The 17,912-nt window shown below is 60.5% G+C and overlaps 1 protein-coding gene across 3 annotated transcripts; it reads left to right on the top strand.

The window, feature by feature from the left end:
• The first annotated feature begins 970 nt into the window (after positions 1 to 970).
• Positions 971 to 17,596, top strand: Sgta (small glutamine rich tetratricopeptide repeat co-chaperone alpha). Of its 3 annotated transcripts, none has more exons than XM_047531782.1 (12): positions 971 to 1,104; positions 7,890 to 8,025; positions 9,125 to 9,231; positions 9,501 to 9,585; positions 10,681 to 10,780; positions 12,670 to 12,774; positions 13,496 to 13,634; positions 14,186 to 14,248; positions 15,480 to 15,517; positions 16,538 to 16,627; positions 16,767 to 16,889; positions 17,514 to 17,596. In XM_047531782.1, the coding sequence occupies exons 2-11, from the start codon at positions 7,926 to 7,928 to the stop codon at positions 16,879 to 16,881; spliced, it is 942 nt and encodes a 313-aa protein (XP_047387738.1). In that variant the 5' UTR covers positions 971 to 1,104; positions 7,890 to 7,925; the 3' UTR covers positions 16,882 to 16,889; positions 17,514 to 17,596. The 3 variants fall into 3 exon arrangements, with proteins under 3 accessions (XP_047387738.1, XP_047387737.1, XP_047387739.1); XM_047531781.1 differs by lacking the exon at positions 971 to 1,104 and adding an exon at positions 5,095 to 5,117; XM_047531783.1 differs by lacking the exon at positions 971 to 1,104 and adding an exon at positions 5,143 to 5,280.
• The last annotated feature ends 316 nt before the right edge of the window (positions 17,597 to 17,912 follow it).

Below are 17,912 nucleotides of genomic sequence, written 5' to 3'. Positions count from 1 at the left end.
GCCTAAAATTTATCAATATCAACAATACCGACGGTTACCTTTGACGAGTTCTGCTTCTTCAAATGGTGAAGTATAACACCAGAGAAGCACCAAGGCAAGCGTAGAGTAGAAAGCAAGAAGTTTAATTCAAAGAATAGTAATACGGACTTCTCCCAGGAGGAAAAAGGGGACCCAAAGGTGGAATCCACGGGATGATTAAGTCCTGTCCCTCTTCTACATCTGAATTTCTTTTATTCTCCTGCATTCTTTCCCCTTATCTTGTTCATTTCTCCCCATCCTGCATTTGTAACTAGGACATGCCAGTGCGATGGAAGGGCCACGGTGCAGTGCTGGGCAGGAAGGGAGCCGCAGCCAAAGGGCATTAATTAGCAGCTTCCCCTCTGCTCAGGGGTTGCTTCATTATCAACCTTTAGGGAAGGGTAGCACTGGCAGGAATCTTGGTAATCAAAGGGCTCTGGAGACGTGAACGTTCCAGACTCCCAGGGAGGTCTCCAACTTCCCGGACCCAAACTGGCCTCCATTTTCTCCATCCGACCCGATCACCTACAACACTGTCTTTAATTCTTGCTTCACTAATTAATAACTGTTGAATTAATACTAGGCATCTGCTGTGCACATCTGACCTCTTACATCGCAGAGATTAAATAATGAAAGAATCCATTTGTGGGTGCGCAGGATGATGGGTGGGTGCATAAGCGAACAAATAGTAGATGACAGTTACGCCTATTCAAGGAGAGGAGAGTCAGGTGCCCACACTCGGCGGCACCTCGTGGCCCGCTAGGCACCACGTGTTCCCTCGGCCGCTCGCTAGGGTCCGCCGCCGTCCCACCATGCACCGCGGCGCCCCAGCTCCCCCGGGCAGGCAGCCCTAATTTCCGGTCTCCATTAGGTGGCAGAGGTCAGTTGCCCTAACGACCAGCTTGCTCCCGCCTCCAAATCGTCACTTCCTTCCACACCCGCCTCGGCCGCGGACGCACCTGCGCAAAATGAAAACAAAACGGAGCGGTCTCCTTCTGCGCGTGCGCCGCGCCCGGGGGCGGGGCCGAGCGGCGCCGCTGTGCGCAGGCGCAGCCGTCGGTGGGCCGGGGCTCGGTCGTCTCGGAGGTGAGTGGGGGGCTCCGCTGTGAGCCGGGTGGGCCTGGGCGTTTGTGGCCGGCGGTTTCCGGGACTCGGGAGCCCTTGAGAGGGGGGAGGTCTGGGGCCGGGTTCGCCGCGCCCCATGGGGTCCCGTGAGTGGGCGGCGCGTTGGGGAAACTGAGGCAGGCCGGAGTCGTGTTCCCTCGCGGGCCCTCGCCTCCCCGCCCCAGGTCCAGACCATGGAATAGGTGGTCTGCAGGCTGGTGGGGAGGACCATGCGGGGATGAGCGCTGGCCGAGGGTTCGCTGCTGCCCTCGCTCTGGTGAACTCCCGGAAAGCGCGGCTCCCTGGACGCGGGGACCCTGTTTGTCCCGGCGCCACCACTGCTTACCTGGGTGACCTTGGCAGCGCCTCGGCTGTCCAGAGGCCCATTTCCCTTTCTGTAGGACGGGCGTTGTTAGTCACAGTCTGGGCGAATGAGCCATAGGACCCAGCGCAACGTGGGAACCCCGCAGGATTAGCAGTTGTTGGTCCTAGTTCACATGCAGGGTCTTTTGTATACGGTGCTAAAAGTGGGGAAATCCGATATGGAGGACCAACCGGCCACCTGTCGCCAACTGTGTAAACTTGGGCAGCTTGCTGTCCCTCTCTGAGCAGATTTTTGTTTCTTACCGAAGTAGTTGTAAAAGTTCGTGCCTTGCAGGGTCAGTGTGAGGTTAAATTTCTAAAACGTTGATTAAGCTGGTGCCTGGAGCTCAGTAGGTGCTTGCTAGAGATCTGCCAGACGTGTGCAGTCTGTGTGCCTTAGGCTAAGTGGTTTTCCTGTTTTTGTTTGTTTCCGATTATCTGTTGTCAGTCTCTGGATCAGTGGTTCTCAGGTGAGGGCAGTTTTGTTCCCCAGGGCTTCCTGGCTGATGCCTGGGAATATCTGTGACTGTCAGACAAGGGGTTCTCCTGGCACAGAGTGAATGGAGGCCAGGGATACTGCTCAGCACCCTGAAGTGCTCAGGATGCCACCCCAAAGAATGATCCGGCCTGTGTCCAGTGCCAAGGCTGAGAACCCCTGTGTGACACCAACGTGTGAGTTTCAGCATATGCTGCATCCTAGGGCCTCAGTAAGGCAAATGGTTATGGAACACAGAGTCTCTTGGGTTCTTGGAATTCCTCAGCCCAGGGGGTGTCAACTGGTGGTGATTCAGCCTCCAGGAGACACTATGCCATGCCTGGGGACATTTATGGTTGCACAACGGGGAGTGCTCCTGGCACAGAGAGGGGCAAGGCCAAGGATGCTATTCAGCACCCTTAATAACGCCCAGGATGCCCATCCCAGAGAGTGACCCAGTCCAGCATGTAACTAATGCTGCTGTTAAAACCGTAACCTAGGCCAGTGACCCTTTACAGCCTGTTGGGAGTTTGTGGACCCCTGAAAGTATGTGCAGTTATTTTGGTTTATTTGTGTGTGTGTTTCTAATTTTGTGGGGCAAGAGGCACACTGGAGTTTAGGCTCTGGAGTTAGGCTGCCTAGGTTCAAAGCTTCCGGTACAGGTCATCAAAGCTATAACCTTGGGTAGCCCAGGGATCGTTCTAATCTTCAGTGTTGTCTTCTGTAGAATGGAGGATAGCATGTCTGAGGGTTAAACCCCAGCTTGGACCAGGGAGCCAAACCCTTTTGCGGCCTGTTTTTGTGAATGAAGATGTGTGGGAACCCAGCCAGCCTTCTTGAAAGGTTCACACTTCATGCACATGTGGATTTGGGCGGCCGTGGCTGAATGGAGTGGTGACCACAGAGATCTTCTAACCTATGAGACTGAAGGCCTTTCATGCTGTACCCCTTTCAGAAAATGTTCCCCAATCCCTGCAAAGCACCCTCACATGTACAGCTGGTCACTAGGTGCCTGGCAAGTGCTGCGTTTGCCGTGCACTTGAGCCAGTGTTTTCCTTAAATCTTTCTGGAAGTGGGAATGAGTCCCACGGGTTCATCTCTGCTCCAGGTTAGAGGCTGCAGTCTATGTTCCTCACTGTCTACTCAACTGCACATTCTTGCCAGCCTCCAACACTGTCCCCATAGGACATTCACAGTGAGGGACTATAAGGAACTTGGGCAGGCAGCAAGACAGAGCTCTGTCGTCTGCTGAGGAGGAAACCGAGGGCCAACGAGAGACGGCTTCCCTAGGGAACTCAGTCAGGGGGCTTGAGTTTGCCAGCCACCTCACATCTGTGCAGATCAGACACAGCCAAGTACTGGTGCCCAAAGGGAAGATGGTCCAGGAACTCACAGCCTGGTGTGTAGGGAGGCAGGCCTGTGAAGAGGCCTGAGTGTGTGGGTGGAAGGCAAGCCAGCCCTTGAGGGCATGTGGACCCCGTCCCCATGTCAGGTGACACCCTGGTGGCCAAAGGCCTCATGGGCAACCCTCGTGAGGTTTTTACATGTGCAGTGACATCCTAGTGGTGTTTCAGAAGAGAACAGGCTCTGACCCTGGGAGTGCACAGGGACCCAGTCAGAACCCGAGAGTGCCAAGGTGGGCGCAAGGATCGGACACCCAGCTGTCTGTGGCAAGCCTGCAGGGTGGGCGGCCTGGTGGATAGGGTGGACAGAGTATGTGCAGGAGGGCGTGGCAGCAGGCGCTGCTCTGGGGTGCCAGCTGGAAGCCACCTTACCTGGGAGGGCAGGCCATCCTTTTCCTTTCATGACTGGTCCTGGGAGGAGGGTGAATACGCAGTGGTCTGTCCTGTTGTGGTGAGACAAGGCTGGAGACTCGCCACTGACGCGGTTCTGAAGCTCACAGAGGGCAGCCACCCTGGGACCCCAGCCCACCCGCCCGTCTTCACCGCGTGGCTCTGAGGCTCATAAAGGCCTCACTGTCCCAGCAGAGCAGGCCTCCTCTGCGAATGTTGTCCCATAGCCAAAACCCTACAAGTTGTGATTGTTCAGAGGAGACATGTGTGGCAGCAAGGAAGGCGGGCCATCTCCTGGGACTCTGGGCTGGCCCCCTGCAGGGAAGAGCCAGATTTGGGACCCTGTCAAGCCCTTCCTGAGCAGGGTGAGGGGAGCGGCAGGTATCATGGCCCAGCCGGGTATGCAGGCCCCAGCCACCATCCGTAGTCCCGAGGTCCAGAGGGCTTGCAGGCAAGGTTTCTCAGTGCTCCGGTTCGGAAGTCCTTTGGCCAGGAGTATCTGTCCTGACCTAGAGCCTTTCTTTCTCCCACTTGTGTCTGTCAACCATTCTTCAACCTGTGCCAGTTGTCAGTGTCTGGGGACACGTGTGGGTGTCATGGCTGGAGATGCTCCTGGCGTGGAGTGAGTGGAGGCCAGAGACACTGCTCAGCACCGTGCAGTGCCCAGGACACCTGCCCCGGAGAATGATCCAACCCCAGTGTCCACAGTGCCCAGTGGGAGATGCTGAATTAATTTTGGGGGGAAAATCAACTCCCCGTTCGCACTAGACACCAGAGCACACTGCCTGATACTGCAGGCACAGACACCAGGGACCCCAGCTTCCTCCTCCTCCCCCCGACTCTGGATTTCAGCGTGGACAGCACCTAGGGCCTCAGCAGGGCAGATGATTGTGGGATGCTGGGGCTCTTGGTCCATGGAATCCTCATACCAGGGGAGCAGTTCTGCACCCCAGGGGACACTGGGTGTAGGCCAGGGTGTGGTCACACCTCCTGCAGTGCACAGGACCAGCCCCAGCAGGTGCCCTGGGAAAGCCCTGCCTTGGGGATCCCTGGCTTTTCCCCTCTTTGCAACAGCAGGCGTGACTTCCCTGAAACAGCAGCAGAGGCTCGCAGGCACTTCCAGCGTGCCTCAGCTGCGCAGCATGGTGCCTCAGGGTGCCAGGTTGTTGGCATGATCTGGGTCTTGTTTGAGTTCTGGGAATTGAACCCAGGGCACGCTTACCACTGAGCCACATCCCCAGCCCTTTTTAGTTTTTATTTTGAGACAGAGTCTCCCTGACTTTCTTAGGGCCTCACTAAGTTGCTGAGACCGGCCTCGAGCTTGAGATCCTCCTGCGCCAGCCTCCTGGATGCTGGGATTACAGGTGTGCACCGCCATACCAGCTGAAGCCGGGGCTTGATAACTGGTCATCATTGAAGGCAGCGGGTCAGGAGGCCCACTCTTCATCTAGGGGTTACAGGCTGAGCGGCATCTGAGGGGGACCACACACTTCAGGCTTCAGATCTCTCGTGGAACACAGGGGACAGGTCAGGCAGCAGCGGGGTTTGGATTCAGTCCCTGAGTGGGCACAACAAACACCACCCTCTTTCCCAGGCCTGTGCTGTCTGAAGAGGTGGCAGTACCTACACTGTAGGCGGTGGTGGGAGGGAGGAAACGGACTGTGTGGGCCTGATGGGCCTACGGCTTCCCTCTGAGGCCTGGCTCCTCTGACTTGTCGAGTTCTAGTCCAGGGCTCCCAGCATCACAGTGGACACTGGGACCAATCGTCCTCTGGGCTAGGCATCTTGGACACTGCAGGGTGCTGAACAATGTCTCTGACCCCCGCCCATTCTGTGCCAGAAGCACCACCAGTCGTGACAACCACAGTTGTCCCCAGACTCAGCCCCGTGTCCTCAGAGGCAGAATCATCGCCAATTGAGAGCCAACATTCTGGAATGAAACAGGATCTGGAAGCAGGTGCACACCATGTACCAGTGCACAGGGCTTCGCACAGGAGATGGGTAAAGAGGATCCACGGGTTCCTTTAGAGGTCGCCTCCTACCTCTAAGGCCATTCTGAGTTTATTTGCTAAAAATTCACTGGGTGTGGTGACCACGCCTGCGTCCCAGCCACTTGGGAGACTGAGGCAAGAGGATCTTAAGCTCCTGGGCAGCCTAGCGAAGCCCTGCCTCAAAATGGAAATCAGGGCTTGGGGTGTGGCCCAGCGGAGGCCCTGGATTCAGTCCCCAGTTCTGGGGGAAGGTATTTTCCTCTGGAGGTGGCTCCCCGCTTGCTGATAGGCACGGTGGGCAGTTGAGGTTCAAGAGCCGCAGGCAGCAGAGCAAGCACCCGGCGTCTGGTAGCACTGGGCTCTTCTCCAGCTTCACCCACATGGCGCCTGTGTGTGCTGACCGTGTCTTGGTCCACCAGACACCTGGGCACTTGACACGGAAGGAGCAGAGATGACACGGAACTTCCTTGTAGAGGCGGGAGCTGCTCCCCGCTTCCAGCTCCGGGGTCCCTAGGGATGCACAGCCCTCCTTTGTCCTCCTTTGTCCCTGGGCCATGTCCCTTGCAGGCGGACGTGGTGCCTCTTCCTTCTGTATTGATAACCTGTGCCTCTCCCAGCGTGACCCTGGGCGCACGACCTGGCTCCTCCCTCTGCCTGAGTCAGCTCCCTAAAGATAGGGCTGGCCTGCTGGAGTCACAGGCCTGTGCTTGCCATGCTCCCCATCCCCAGCAGCCACTGAAGCACTGCTGGAGACCACGGGGCTCTTGCAGGACCAGCCACTGGTCAGGGCCCACCCCCATGGCTTCATTTTAACTTGAGTAGCTCTGTGAAGACCGACTCCAGGATGCTCACGTTCTGGGGCCCCGAGGGTTAGGACTTCGCCACATGGAGTTTGAGGGACAGCTCAGCCCATAGCAGCGTTTGGCAGTTGACCTCTTGTCTATGTGTGCTAGTGGTTGCAGGCACCAGTCTCTGGTGTACTGTCCACGTCATCTTAGCTCAGAAGGAGAACTGACCTCCTGGGCCTGGGCTGGGTCCCTTTGACGTGTTAGTGGTCTTTTAGTCACTTTTTGAGAACTGGACCAGAGTTTGAAGCAGAGCAGCAGATGGCCACAAAGAGCAGTAAGGAACAGAGCAGGCAAGTTCCCCAGCCCAGCACCTTCCGTCTCCATGGCGGCCCCTCTCTGTGTACCTGCTGCCCACACTTGGGGTTGAAGCGTCTCCCTGCTCCGGAACCTCTGTCTGTCTCCTGCTCTTCCCTGGCTTCCCAGTGCAAGACAGCGGCCCATTGTGTTCTGCAGGGGGAACACTGAGCAGGCCCAGCTCTAGGTTCTGTGTGTCGTGCGGCCACGTGCCGCGCCCCCTGCTGGCACTCAGGGGAGGAGCATGCTCAATACAGCCAGGCTTGCCCCGTGGCACACCGGGCAGCTGGATGGCAGGTCCCGACCCTGCCCTGTCTGCCCCAGCCTGCCTGGCCTGCCAGCTTCCCTGGTACCTGCTCCACAGGAAGCTGGGCAGCCCATGTGGGGCTTCCTGCTTGGCACTGCAGAGGTCACTGTGCTGAAGTCTCCAGGTTGGTCCAGGCACCTGGGACAGCCAGGTGAGGAAAGGCCGCCTGTAAGCTGCATTCTAGATTCCAGGGCTGTCTCCGGTCTCACTGCCTGGTGCCCTCTGGCTGTGTGGGGAAGGTGAGCGCCCCATGAGCACTGGAAGCAGAGGCGCCAAGGAGTGAGGCAGCCCTCAGATCCCAGGCAGGGGCACGAGTGTCCTAGAGAAGAGCCATGCGTGCCTGACACTGCTGTCACACTTAGTGTGCCCTGGAAGAGGTGGACCCCGGAAAGGGGTGCTCATGGCACCCTCTGGCCTCCACAAGGCAGCCCAGTGCCCAGGCCTCAGGACCAGGCGGTCTGTGTGCTCAGGCAAATCAGTGAATTGGGGTCCCCATCTGTGACATGCATAATGCAGGCATCCTGCTTCCTCACCATGAGGCCTAGACTGACCAGTACACGTGAAGTGGCCCCCACAGTGGCAGTGGGCAGGGCCAGTAAGTGGCGGCAGCTCTGGATGCTTGGAGCAGAGTGGGGGGGCAAGGGAGACGGTCCCGTGTCCCTGCCACTCACCACACCCTCTCTGCTCTGACCACAGACCCTGAAAACCCCAGGCATCTCCTTCCGTCCCAAGATGGATAACAAGAAGCGCCTGGCCTACGCCATCATCCGGTTCCTGCACGACCAGCTGCGGCACGGTGGGCTCTCTTCTGATGCGCAGGAGAGCTTAGAAGGTATGCGGGCACCCTGCCTACCCGCTCCTGTCCCGAGCGGGGCGACCCCTCTGGCTAAGCCAAGCCTCCTTGAGGTGTGGTTCTGGAATGTTCTCAGCCCTCTGCGTGTGTGTTTGTGGAAGAAAGGTTCTCCTTGGGTCCCTGCCCCAGGTTCCCAGCCCCCGGCCCCCTGCTTGAGCTGAGCATCCTTTCCTATCCGACCTGCGTGGTGCCAGTTCTGGAAAGGAAGAGGCCTCTGGTCGGCAACCTTGGTAGCCACTGTGTTGCTGTCCAGGGCCTCTGACCCATGGGCGAGGAGCCTGTGCCTTACTCCCTTGCCCAGTCCTGCCAGGTTATCAAAGCACACAGGGCAGCAGGAGGCTCTCTGGTCAGCTATGGGCATCTGCGGGGGGGTTGGGGAGCAGTGGGGCTTACCTTGGCCTGGAAGGCCGTGTAGGGTGGGGTGCATGGGGACGCTGTGGGATCTGCCAGGGCGATGAAGCCATAGTATAGATGCCACTTGGGGAAGAGGCAGTGCCCACCTGACTTCCCCTCCCAGCTGGATCAATACCTGGGTCCACTCACACAGGAGGTAGGTGGACTCTCCTGCTGCAGAGCCAGCTGGGTGGCTGAGCCAGGGAGAGACTTCCGGAACACTTCCCATCCTACACATGACAGTCTAGCTGTGGGCCAGGGGACTTAAGTTGAGGACCGGCCCCAAGCTCTTGGCTCTTGCTGGTTCCCTCAGAGTCCCCCAGTGTCCCCAGGCACTTTCCCTCCAACATGGCCTTCCAGGCCAGACTAAGCCTCACCACCTCTCTGCCAGGCGGCCCCAGCATTGTGACCCCACAGAGAGCCCTGAGATCAGCCATCTGATCCCCATGCTTCCCCTGCTGGCAGGGTATGGGCACATTGTCCACCCCAAGTGCCCAAGGTTCAAGGTAGACCAGAACAAAAGGAAGCCAAGTCAGGAGCCCAGCGCAGTGGGAGCGCGGGGGCCTTTGTGATAAGCACATGGCCGAGGAAGATGTGCAGACCCTCTAGGCCACGTGAACCTGCACTCACACTGCCCTGGGCACGGGCTGAGCCGTGTGCAGGGAACAGCTGTCCTCCCTCGCAGTTGCCATCCAGTGCCTGGAAACCGCGTTTGGGGTGACGGTGGAGGACAGCAGCCTGGCGCTTCCCCAGACTCTGCCAGAAATATTTGAAGCAGCTGCTGCAGGCAAGGTGAGTCCCAGGCATTCCCTTACCCCCAACCCCAAAGTCAGAACAGTGCCGTGGGAGCGTCCTGGGGTGCTGACTGCCCTGTACCAGCTCAGAGTCAGGAGCCGTAGGCCAAGGTGCACTTGGCCATCCTTGTCCTGTCGGCAGAGCTGGTGGCCCCAGCCACTCCCCAGGGCCACTGCAGAGGGCCAGGAGCCTCTGAGTCCTCAGGGACTGCAAGGCTGAGGGTGCAGCTCTGCGTGAGGCACACCAGGGTGTCTTCGTCTGGGCAGGAGATGCCACAGGACCTGAGGAGCCCTGAGCGGACCCCGCCTTCCGAGGAGGACTCAGCAGAGGCAGAGCGCCTCAAAACCGAAGGTGAGGGGAAGTGGCCCATCCCAGGATTCTGGCAGTCGAGGGGGGTGACGCTGGGGGTAGCAGCAAGCTGTCCTGTGGGAAGCGGCTGGTAACAGTGCAGATGTGGAGAAAATGGACCCTCAGCCCAGCCAGCACATGCGTAGAGTGGTGTGGCCATTGCGGAAAGCAGTCCGTCCGCTCTGCAGGTCTGTGTCTGTATGACCCAGCCATTTGCATCTGGATGGATGCCCAAGGGAAGCAGGAGTGCAGTCGGGCAGACACTGTGCAGTCACGCTCACAGCGTCAAGGGACAGAGGGACACAGCACAATCCATCCACCATGGAACGAGGCGACAGCTGCAGTGTGGACCTGCGGCCCTCGTGCTCAATGAGAGCCAGACACACAGGCCACAGCGTGTGACCAGTGATGGGGTCCAGAGGCAGGCAGGGGCTGGGAGCAGATGGGAGCTGCTCGTGGAGACAGGCTTCCTTTTTTTGTGAAATGGAATGTTCCAGAAGTAGGTAAGAGATGACAGTCGTGTAACACGCTGGGTATAGAACACCACTGAACTGCGTTACGAAGGATGCCACTAGAATGAGCCACAGGCAGTTGCTTAGCCCCCGCCTCCCGTTAGAACGGGACCCAGGCCTCAAAGAAAAGCCACGTTGCCTGTGAAATCAGAAGCTATTCCATGGATGTCACTGTCCCTCAGTACCACTAGATTCACGTCTGCAGATTCAGTCAACCACAGATCAGAAATACTCAGGAGAAAACTGCATCTACTGGTCGCGAGCGGTTTTCTCCTGTCAGTCTTCTGGATCAAGACCAGGTAGCCGCTTTCACCCAGGTGCTCCTTGAGTCTCCTGGGGATGACGTGGAGTCTCATGCAAGCGCCCGAGCACCTACGGAGGTGTCCTGGGGGCCTAGATCCCATCCCCTGAGGACCCCAAAGGACGGCTGTGCTCGCTGTCCTGGCCCTCCTGCTGCTCACAGGTCAGAGACTGAAGCTTGTGCCTGGAGAGTGTGTCCTGAGCTGCGCTGTGTCACAGGAGAGCCAGCAGTCACAGCCACGCCCCAGCTCTAGTGAACACGCTGGGCACACGCCTCTCTCTCCAGGAAACGAGCAGATGAAGGTGGAGAACTTCGAAGCCGCCGTGCGTCTCTATGGAAAGGCCATTGAGCTCAACCCCGCCAACGCTGTCTACTTCTGCAACAGGTACCAGGGGGCCGGGATGGCAAGGAGGCCCAGAGAGCGCCTGGGCCAGGGAGACGTGGGCACAGTAGCTGGGGCTTGCCCGCCTGCGGCTCTGGGAGCAGCGAGTATCAGGTGGCCAGCAGGGGCCTCAGGGTTGTCGATGGCGATGCTCTAGTTGGGGGGCATGACTGTCCACACCACACCAAGAGAGGAGGCTGGACTTTGGAGAGTCTCACTCACGTGTTTGCCATGGGCTCACTGATGGCGTTTGGCCTCCGCTCAGGTCTGGTCTGGGCGGGTGATGGACCTGGCTCTGGTGTGTGCCAGCGAGTGCTCTGCCCCAGCCACCCAGACCCTGGCCTCTGCTCTTGGAAGGGAGCGACTGACCTGGCAGAGCCTCGCAGGGCAGGGGCAGTCTCCTGGCGCGCCATTGTGGCTGGGGCAGGAGTGGAGGTGGCACAGTCCAGCACCGAGCTGTGAGCCCCCAGCCATGGACGTGGCTGCTCTTTTGGGTTTTGTTCTTTTAACTTTTTATTTTGGATTAATTCTAGGTTTTCAGAAAAATTGCGGATATAGGACAAGTAGAGCACTCGAGTCCTGAAATGCTCCAAGATCTCGGGCCTTTGGGCCCACAGTGACAGCACAAGGGGAAGGGTCCAGACCTGACCTCACGGGAGGGGTCACAGTCAGACGCAGGCTCATAAGGGAGTACAGCTGTTGAGACTGCGTTGAAATGTGAATGTGTGTCCTCCTTGGACTTGGTCCCTCCCCAAGGTGCCTCGCTGCATGCAGGCAGATGTTCCAGATTCTGATGGAACTGGACATGGAAGCATCCCGGGTCGCCAACCTCATGGGAAGGGCGCTGGATCTGTACCGAGGTCCCAGCCACCCCCGGCTGCCTAGCTCTGCTCCTCAGCAATTTCCCTTAGTGCCTCCCTCTCTTTCAAAGATGAGCCCTGCCCAGGCTGAGGCAGGAGGATGGCAAGTTCAAGGCCAGCCTCTGACTTGTCAAGACCCTGTCTCAAAATAAAACCCTGGGATTCCCCCATAGCACCATGAGAAACCAGGGAGGGAGTGACACAGGATTGAGCTGTGGCCAGAGGTCCAGGGGGTCTTGAGGGGCCTCTGCCCCGAGTTTGCAGCAGGATGCACTAGTCTGCAAGGGTGGCCAGGCAGCTCTGGGCTTTCTCCCTGGGCACAGGTGAGGGTGCACCAAAAACCGAGATCAGAGAGTTTTCGTACTTGTCTGGCCTTGTCCAGGTGAGGGTGGGGCTCGCGCTTGTCATTGGCCGTCCTCCGAAGCACCTGCTCTGTCAGGTGGGCTTCAGCACAGAGGCGGAGTGTGCAGCCTTGGCTTCAGGCCTGCTCTCGGGTGGCAGCGGCCCCACTTGATGCAGGGCCAACTCTGCTCTCTTGAATGGAAGGAAAGAGACAGAACCAAAACAGGCTTTGTCCAGCCAAACCGGCTGCTGAGCCAGCCGAGCAGGAGCTGTCTTCTGGCAAGGCCCTGGTGTGGCCACCTCTGGCCCTCCTGCTGACCTGGTGAGGAATGGGTTCTCTTGCCCCATCTGACAGAGGAGGAAATTGAGGCAGGACTGGGACGTGGCCACACCAGAACCTCACTGAGTAGCATGGCTTCAGGGTTGCTCTGCTGTGTCCTCTAGCATGCTCGTGGGCGCACGGCCTTTTGTGCCCCATGAGTGGGGGACCTGGAAGGCAGGGTCCAGTGCTGAGGCCCCCATCTGCCACGGTCAGTGCCAGGCTGAGCCCTGTCCCTGCACCCGACCGGCCAGTACCCAGATGTCCTCACCCTCAGCAAGACTTGCAGCAGCCCTGAGAGCGCCTGCTGGCTGGCCTTGCCGGCCCCCGGGCCCGGGCTGCTGCGGAGCCAGCTGCCTTTGTCTCCTCAGAGCCGCAGCCTACAGCAAACTGGGGAACTACGCGGGGGCCGTGCAGGACTGCGAGAGGGCCATCTGCATAGACCCAGCCTACAGCAAAGCCTATGGCCGCATGGGGTGAGTGGGCACAGGTCCACTGCGTCCCCATCTGGCACGCGCCATCCTCTTGCTCCCTAGCACCAGCTCCGCTTCAGGCACGGCCATGCATCCCCGGGTCTGTCCACTCTGACCGGCCGGCTGGGAGTTTGGAGCTTCCCAGAGCCCTGCCCGCGGGTCTGGGGTCAGAGGTGGCGGGGTAGCCTGCAGGGCCTGGGAGCGCTTGACTGGCTCTGTGGCTGTCACAGTGGACGCGCACAGGTGAGCAGCCAGATGCTGAGCATCTGGGTGGGGCTCGGGCCAAGCACAGGAGCCCGTCCCCATAGGTGGGGCACCAAGTTCCTGCCCTCTGGGGGACTGCTGTGGTGACCTGCCCCTGCCAAGGCTGCCCGGGAGTCTCCCCTGAGCCCCCACAGTAGCAGACTCCAGTGTGCTCTGGCACTGTCACTCAGGGTATCCCAAGGGTCTCAGCAGCTATGAGCCCGCAGCGTGCCCAAGGCTGAGTCCAGTTCCTGTCTCCACCCACCCCATCCGTCCTCTCCCCACGCTTGGGTGGAGAAGCGCCTTGTGTGGCCCCACGGGCCCATTCTCGTGAGCCTGGGCTCCTCTAATGTGTCCTCCTAGGCACACACGCCTGAGCCCTCCAGGCGTGTGTGTCCACTCGGGACGGCAGGGCAGCACTTCCAGCCTGCGGGCCGCTGGGTCTGCCCGGGCCCCTCACCCTGGCTCTTCCCTGCCCCAGCCTGGCGCTTTCCAGCTTGAGCAAGCACGCGGAGGCTGTGGCCTACTACAAGAAGGCCCTGGAGCTGGACCCGGACAACGACACCTACAAGTCCAACCTCAAGATAGCAGAGCTGAAGCTGCGGGAGGCACCAAGTCCTGTGAGCCCGGAAGCTGCGGGTGGGCCAGGGCCAGGGCCAGGCAGGCGTGCAGCGCAGCGGCTGAGGCCGGGCTGACGCTGAGTGTTGCACGGGTACCAGGGCTTCTTGCCTTCGTGTGTGCGACACAGGCGTGGAAAAACTTGTGAGGAAAATTCGTACTCACAAGCCCCGGAATCGGCGTGCTGGGTGGGACCGCCTGGGTCTCCGCCAGGGCCCGTGTGCTCCTGTGGGTGGAGGCTTGGCTGGCTGCTTCTCCTCGTTCAGGCGGGTGTGCACCCAGGGCGGGGCCCTGCCGGCTACATCAGCCCAGGGCGCCTCGCCGCAGGGGCAGCCAGGCCAGGGTGCTAGAACGCGGGGAGTCACCGGCCTGGCCACTGGCACACTTTTCCCAGAGTGCTGGTCGTGGTCTGTGCCCCGGCAGGCAGGGCTCCCCTTGGCCCTCGGGCTGACGAACTGTCTAAGCCCTGCAGGGCCATCACCCCTCTGGTCCTAGGATGTGCAGCCATGGTCCTGGGTCCAGGTGCCACTCACCGGTGCTTTCCTGTCTCCAGACAGGAGGTGTGGGCAGTTTCGACTTTGCTGGCCTGCTGAACAACCCCAGCTTCATGAGCATGGTAATGGCCCCCGCCTCCCCGCCCACAGTGTCCACTCAGGGCCAGGCTCACATCTGCATGGGCTCACGTGGGCCAGGGCTCGCCACCCGCCCCCAGATCGTCCTGCTGTGGAGTCCAGGAGGTTATCCCAGCTCCCCAGTGTGGTAGAGACTGCAGTGGAAGGATATGGCCATGTCCATCTCCGGGGTCCATAGGAGATAATGCAGGGTCTCAGGTGCCACCTTCCAACGCCAGCATCTATTGTGGAAGGGACATCAGCCCATGGCGGCAGCCCTGTGAGCCAGGACTGTGCAGAGCCCTCCCCATGTGCACGGACGCTCCCTGGGTGCCCACCCACCCTGCAGCCGTGGGGCCGCAGTGACTGGCTGAACGTTAGGGAAAGCCACTGGGTGCCGTGGTGCCTGCCTGCGTCTCGGGGGCTGGGGGAGCATAGGTGCCAGGCCCCAGGCAGCTTGGCGGGACTGTCTCCAAAGGTGTAAAGGGCTAGGGACGTGGCTTGGTGGTCAAGTGTCCTGGCAACAGAGGGACATCCTCACCAGGGCCAGCAGCAGCTGGGGGGGAAGCACAGAGGTGGCTGCTGGTGGACCACCGCCCAGTGCCTCTCCTTCAACGGAGGGCTGCAGAGCTGGTGCCCGCCCTTCTGAAGGCACTGCCCACAGTGAGCAGTGGTCAGTCCCGACCTTGGTGTGGCAGGTCGAGGCCTGCCAGCAGGTTCTGTAGGTCAGCCTCGTGGCCACGCGGCCCTGCCCACCCCAGCACCCTGAGAAGGCAGAGGGCACCTGCCCTCCAGCCCTGCACAAAGGAGAAGTGCCCCTCTGAGTTGCCCTGGGAAGGTTTCCCACCAGTGCCGTCCAGACAGTCCTAGAGGACTCACTCCAGGCACAGGAGCCAGCACTGCCCTGTGGACAGAGCCAAGCACCAGCCCAGCTTCGGACAGACAGCGGCTCACAGGAGAGCAGGGCAGCTGTGCGGGGCTCCCGCTGCCAGGGGACAGCAGCAGGGGCTGTGGGTCTCAGAGGGTCCCAGAGGGGGCGGGGGCTGCGAGATGTGGGTCGCAGGGTGTGCCCCTGGGGTGGCAGTCGCCATGCCTGCCCAGAGAACCAAGTCGGGAAGACGGGAACTCTGGGCAGGCAGCGTGTCGGGTGGCGAGTGCCCCTGGCTGGTGCTGAGCCCTTGAGCTGGCGAGGATGGCTGCAGGCTCGCTCTGCCTGACGAATCTCTTTTCCTGCAGGCGTCGAACCTCATAAACAACCCTCAAGTTCAGCAGCTGTAAGTGACAGCCATTTGCGTCGCCTGGTGCTGGGGCTTCTGTTGTGGCAACGTGTACCTGACACAGGGATTTTAATCATTGAACACACAAGCTGCAGCGGCCACACCTGTCATCCCAGTGCTGGGGAGGCTGAGGCGAGAGGGTCGGAAGGTCAAGGTCAACCTCAGCAACTGAGCAAGGCCTTGTATCAGAATCTAAAAAGGGGTGGGGATGTGGCTCAGTGGCTTAGTGCCCTGGGTTCCATCCCTGCCACAAAAAAATCTCCATCTTCTTAGTTAAAACCTAACAGACCATTGGCATTAAGTGCATTCCTAGTGTCACGGGCCAGACCCCCACTCGGATTCCCAAAGTCCCGTGACACCCCTTCCCCACAGCCATCCCCTCCACTCCCAGGCCTTACCCGTAAGCAGGTGTCATCTCTGGACTGGGGTCCTGGCCCTCCTGTCCCCTCCTGTCCCTGGGTCACACACTGTGTCCTTGCGTGTCTGGTCTCACTGGCACCCGCTGTGTCCTCGCTCCTGGCCTGGCCAAGGATGCTCTGGGTGTGCGTGGCCAGGCTGTGCCCGTCCCTCTGTTGACAGGCACCTGGGCTCTGCTCTGAGCCCAGGAGCGCCTGGTGCTGTCCCCGTCCTGGGTGCAACTGAGGCGCCCGGCCCGCCACACACTGCCAGCCACTTTCCTTCCCCGTCGAAGCTCAGCACTTGCCCAGCCACGGCGCTGTCCACAGGCGGGGCCAGCGGTTCTCGGGTGGCTCTGTGGCCCAGCAGCATGTGAGTGGCGTGGCTGCCTCCACCTCTCCGAGCCAGGACACCCTGAGCTGGCCACCGCCACCACAGCGTCTCCTGGGCAGCCACCTTGCTGAGACCACTGTCTTTAGGCCAGAACGGGGCTGTCCTGGGGAGGCCCGGCTGGGGACCTGGGGGTCGGCCAGGTGACTGAGTCTACCTGAGAAGGAGTGACCTCTCAGGCCACATGCAAAGGGCCACTCCTGGGCTCAGAGTCACATTTCTCTCCCACAGCATGTCCGGGATGATCTCGGGTGGCCACAACCCCTTGGGCACTCCCGGCACCAGCCCCTCGCAGAACGACCTGGCCAGCCTCATCCAGGCGTGAGTGCCACAGCCCCTGGGGACACGGGTGCAGGCACACAGAGCACGTCCCTGGACACTCCAGGGGTCAGGTCTGGGCAGAAGTGGGCAGCTGGGCGGCGAGCGTCCAGCCCCCGCCAAGCCACCCTGTCCCACGCAGGGGCCAGCAGTTTGCACAGCAGATGCAGCAGCAGAACCCAGAGCTGATCGAGCAGCTCAGGAGCCAGATGCGCAGCCGGACCCCCAGTGCCAGCAACGACGACCAGCAGGAGTGACCGGCCAGGTGAGGCTTCCCTGGCCGCCGGGACCCTGTCCAGCGTTGGCCCAAGCCGCTCGGGTGCCTGGACAGACCCAGGTCTGCATCAGGGAGCCTGGTTACTCCTGAGAGCAGGTGGTTTTGGCTCTTGTAAGTGGGCCATTGTCCCAGCCGGACCCGGCCACCCTGGCTGGCTTGGTCAGCGGCCCAAGGACCCACACCAGCCTCGCCTGTCTGGTGGGCAGGGGCTCCCGGCCTCCGCAGGAGAGGCCCCCTGCCTCCCTGAGCCACCTCTCCCCTTTGATATCGACAAGCTTTGACTTTCTGACCAGACTACTTAGAAAGGCCAGACCAGAAACCTGAAGCTGCCCACCCGAGCGCCCCCTGCAAGGTCCTGGCCACTTCCAGGCACTGCCTGTCCTTCCTTTTCTTTTTGGCGCCTTGCTCGGGCTGAGCTCACGTTCCGCCACAGAGCTGCAGGCAGCTTCCTTCGTAACGAGCTCTTCTTTCCAAGAACATGGTGGAGGCTGGACTCCCGAGCCCCAGCTGCACCACCCGGTGTCAGGCCTGAGTGCCCTGCCAGAGCTCTGCACGCGAGGCCCGGCCTCCTGCTATGGGCTGACCACCTGGGTCTGGTCTGTCTTCCTCCAGCTGTCCCAGCGCTGTCCTGTTCTGCCGGCCAGCTGCAGCCTCCGCGTGGTTGGCCACTTTCTTCTGTGGGCTGCCCAAGAGAGGAAAAAAACTGAAGTTGGACCTGCACGTTGAGCGCCTTTGTCCGCCCCCCCTCCCCCGCTCGCTCCTCCAGCCCTGGAGAGCCGAAGCCCCTACTCCCAGCCCCATGGCTGCGCCTGGGCCGCTCTGCAGAAGCGCCACCTGTGGCCTTGGGAACCCTCCACAGCGTTACCCTGTCCCCCGTCTGCAAGGGCTGCGGGGTCACCCTCCAGCTGCCCGGGCTGCGCTGTGCTAGAAAGAACTCACTGCCAGCCCCCCGGCACCCGCGCCCCAGCAGCCGCAGAAGTGTGTTCCAGGGAGGAACTCCAGCCACCAGCC

This window comes from Sciurus carolinensis, chromosome 17 (genome assembly GCF_902686445.1).
Source record: "Sciurus carolinensis chromosome 17, mSciCar1.2, whole genome shotgun sequence".
In the NCBI taxonomy this organism is placed as follows: Eukaryota; Metazoa; Chordata; class Mammalia; order Rodentia; family Sciuridae; genus Sciurus; species Sciurus carolinensis.
This window is presented reverse-complemented; position numbering and strand designations above follow the sequence as displayed.

Bases quoted from the DNA above. Each gene is read 5' to 3' on its own strand.
- Sgta (XM_047531781.1), top strand. The intron at 9,586-10,680 runs GTGAGGGGAAGT...CTCTCTCTCCAG, and splicing joins AGAGCGCCTCAAAACCGAAG to GAAACGAGCAGATGAAGGTG. The intron at 13,635-14,185 runs GTGAGCCCGGAA...TCCTGTCTCCAG, and splicing joins TGCGGGAGGCACCAAGTCCT to ACAGGAGGTGTGGGCAGTTT.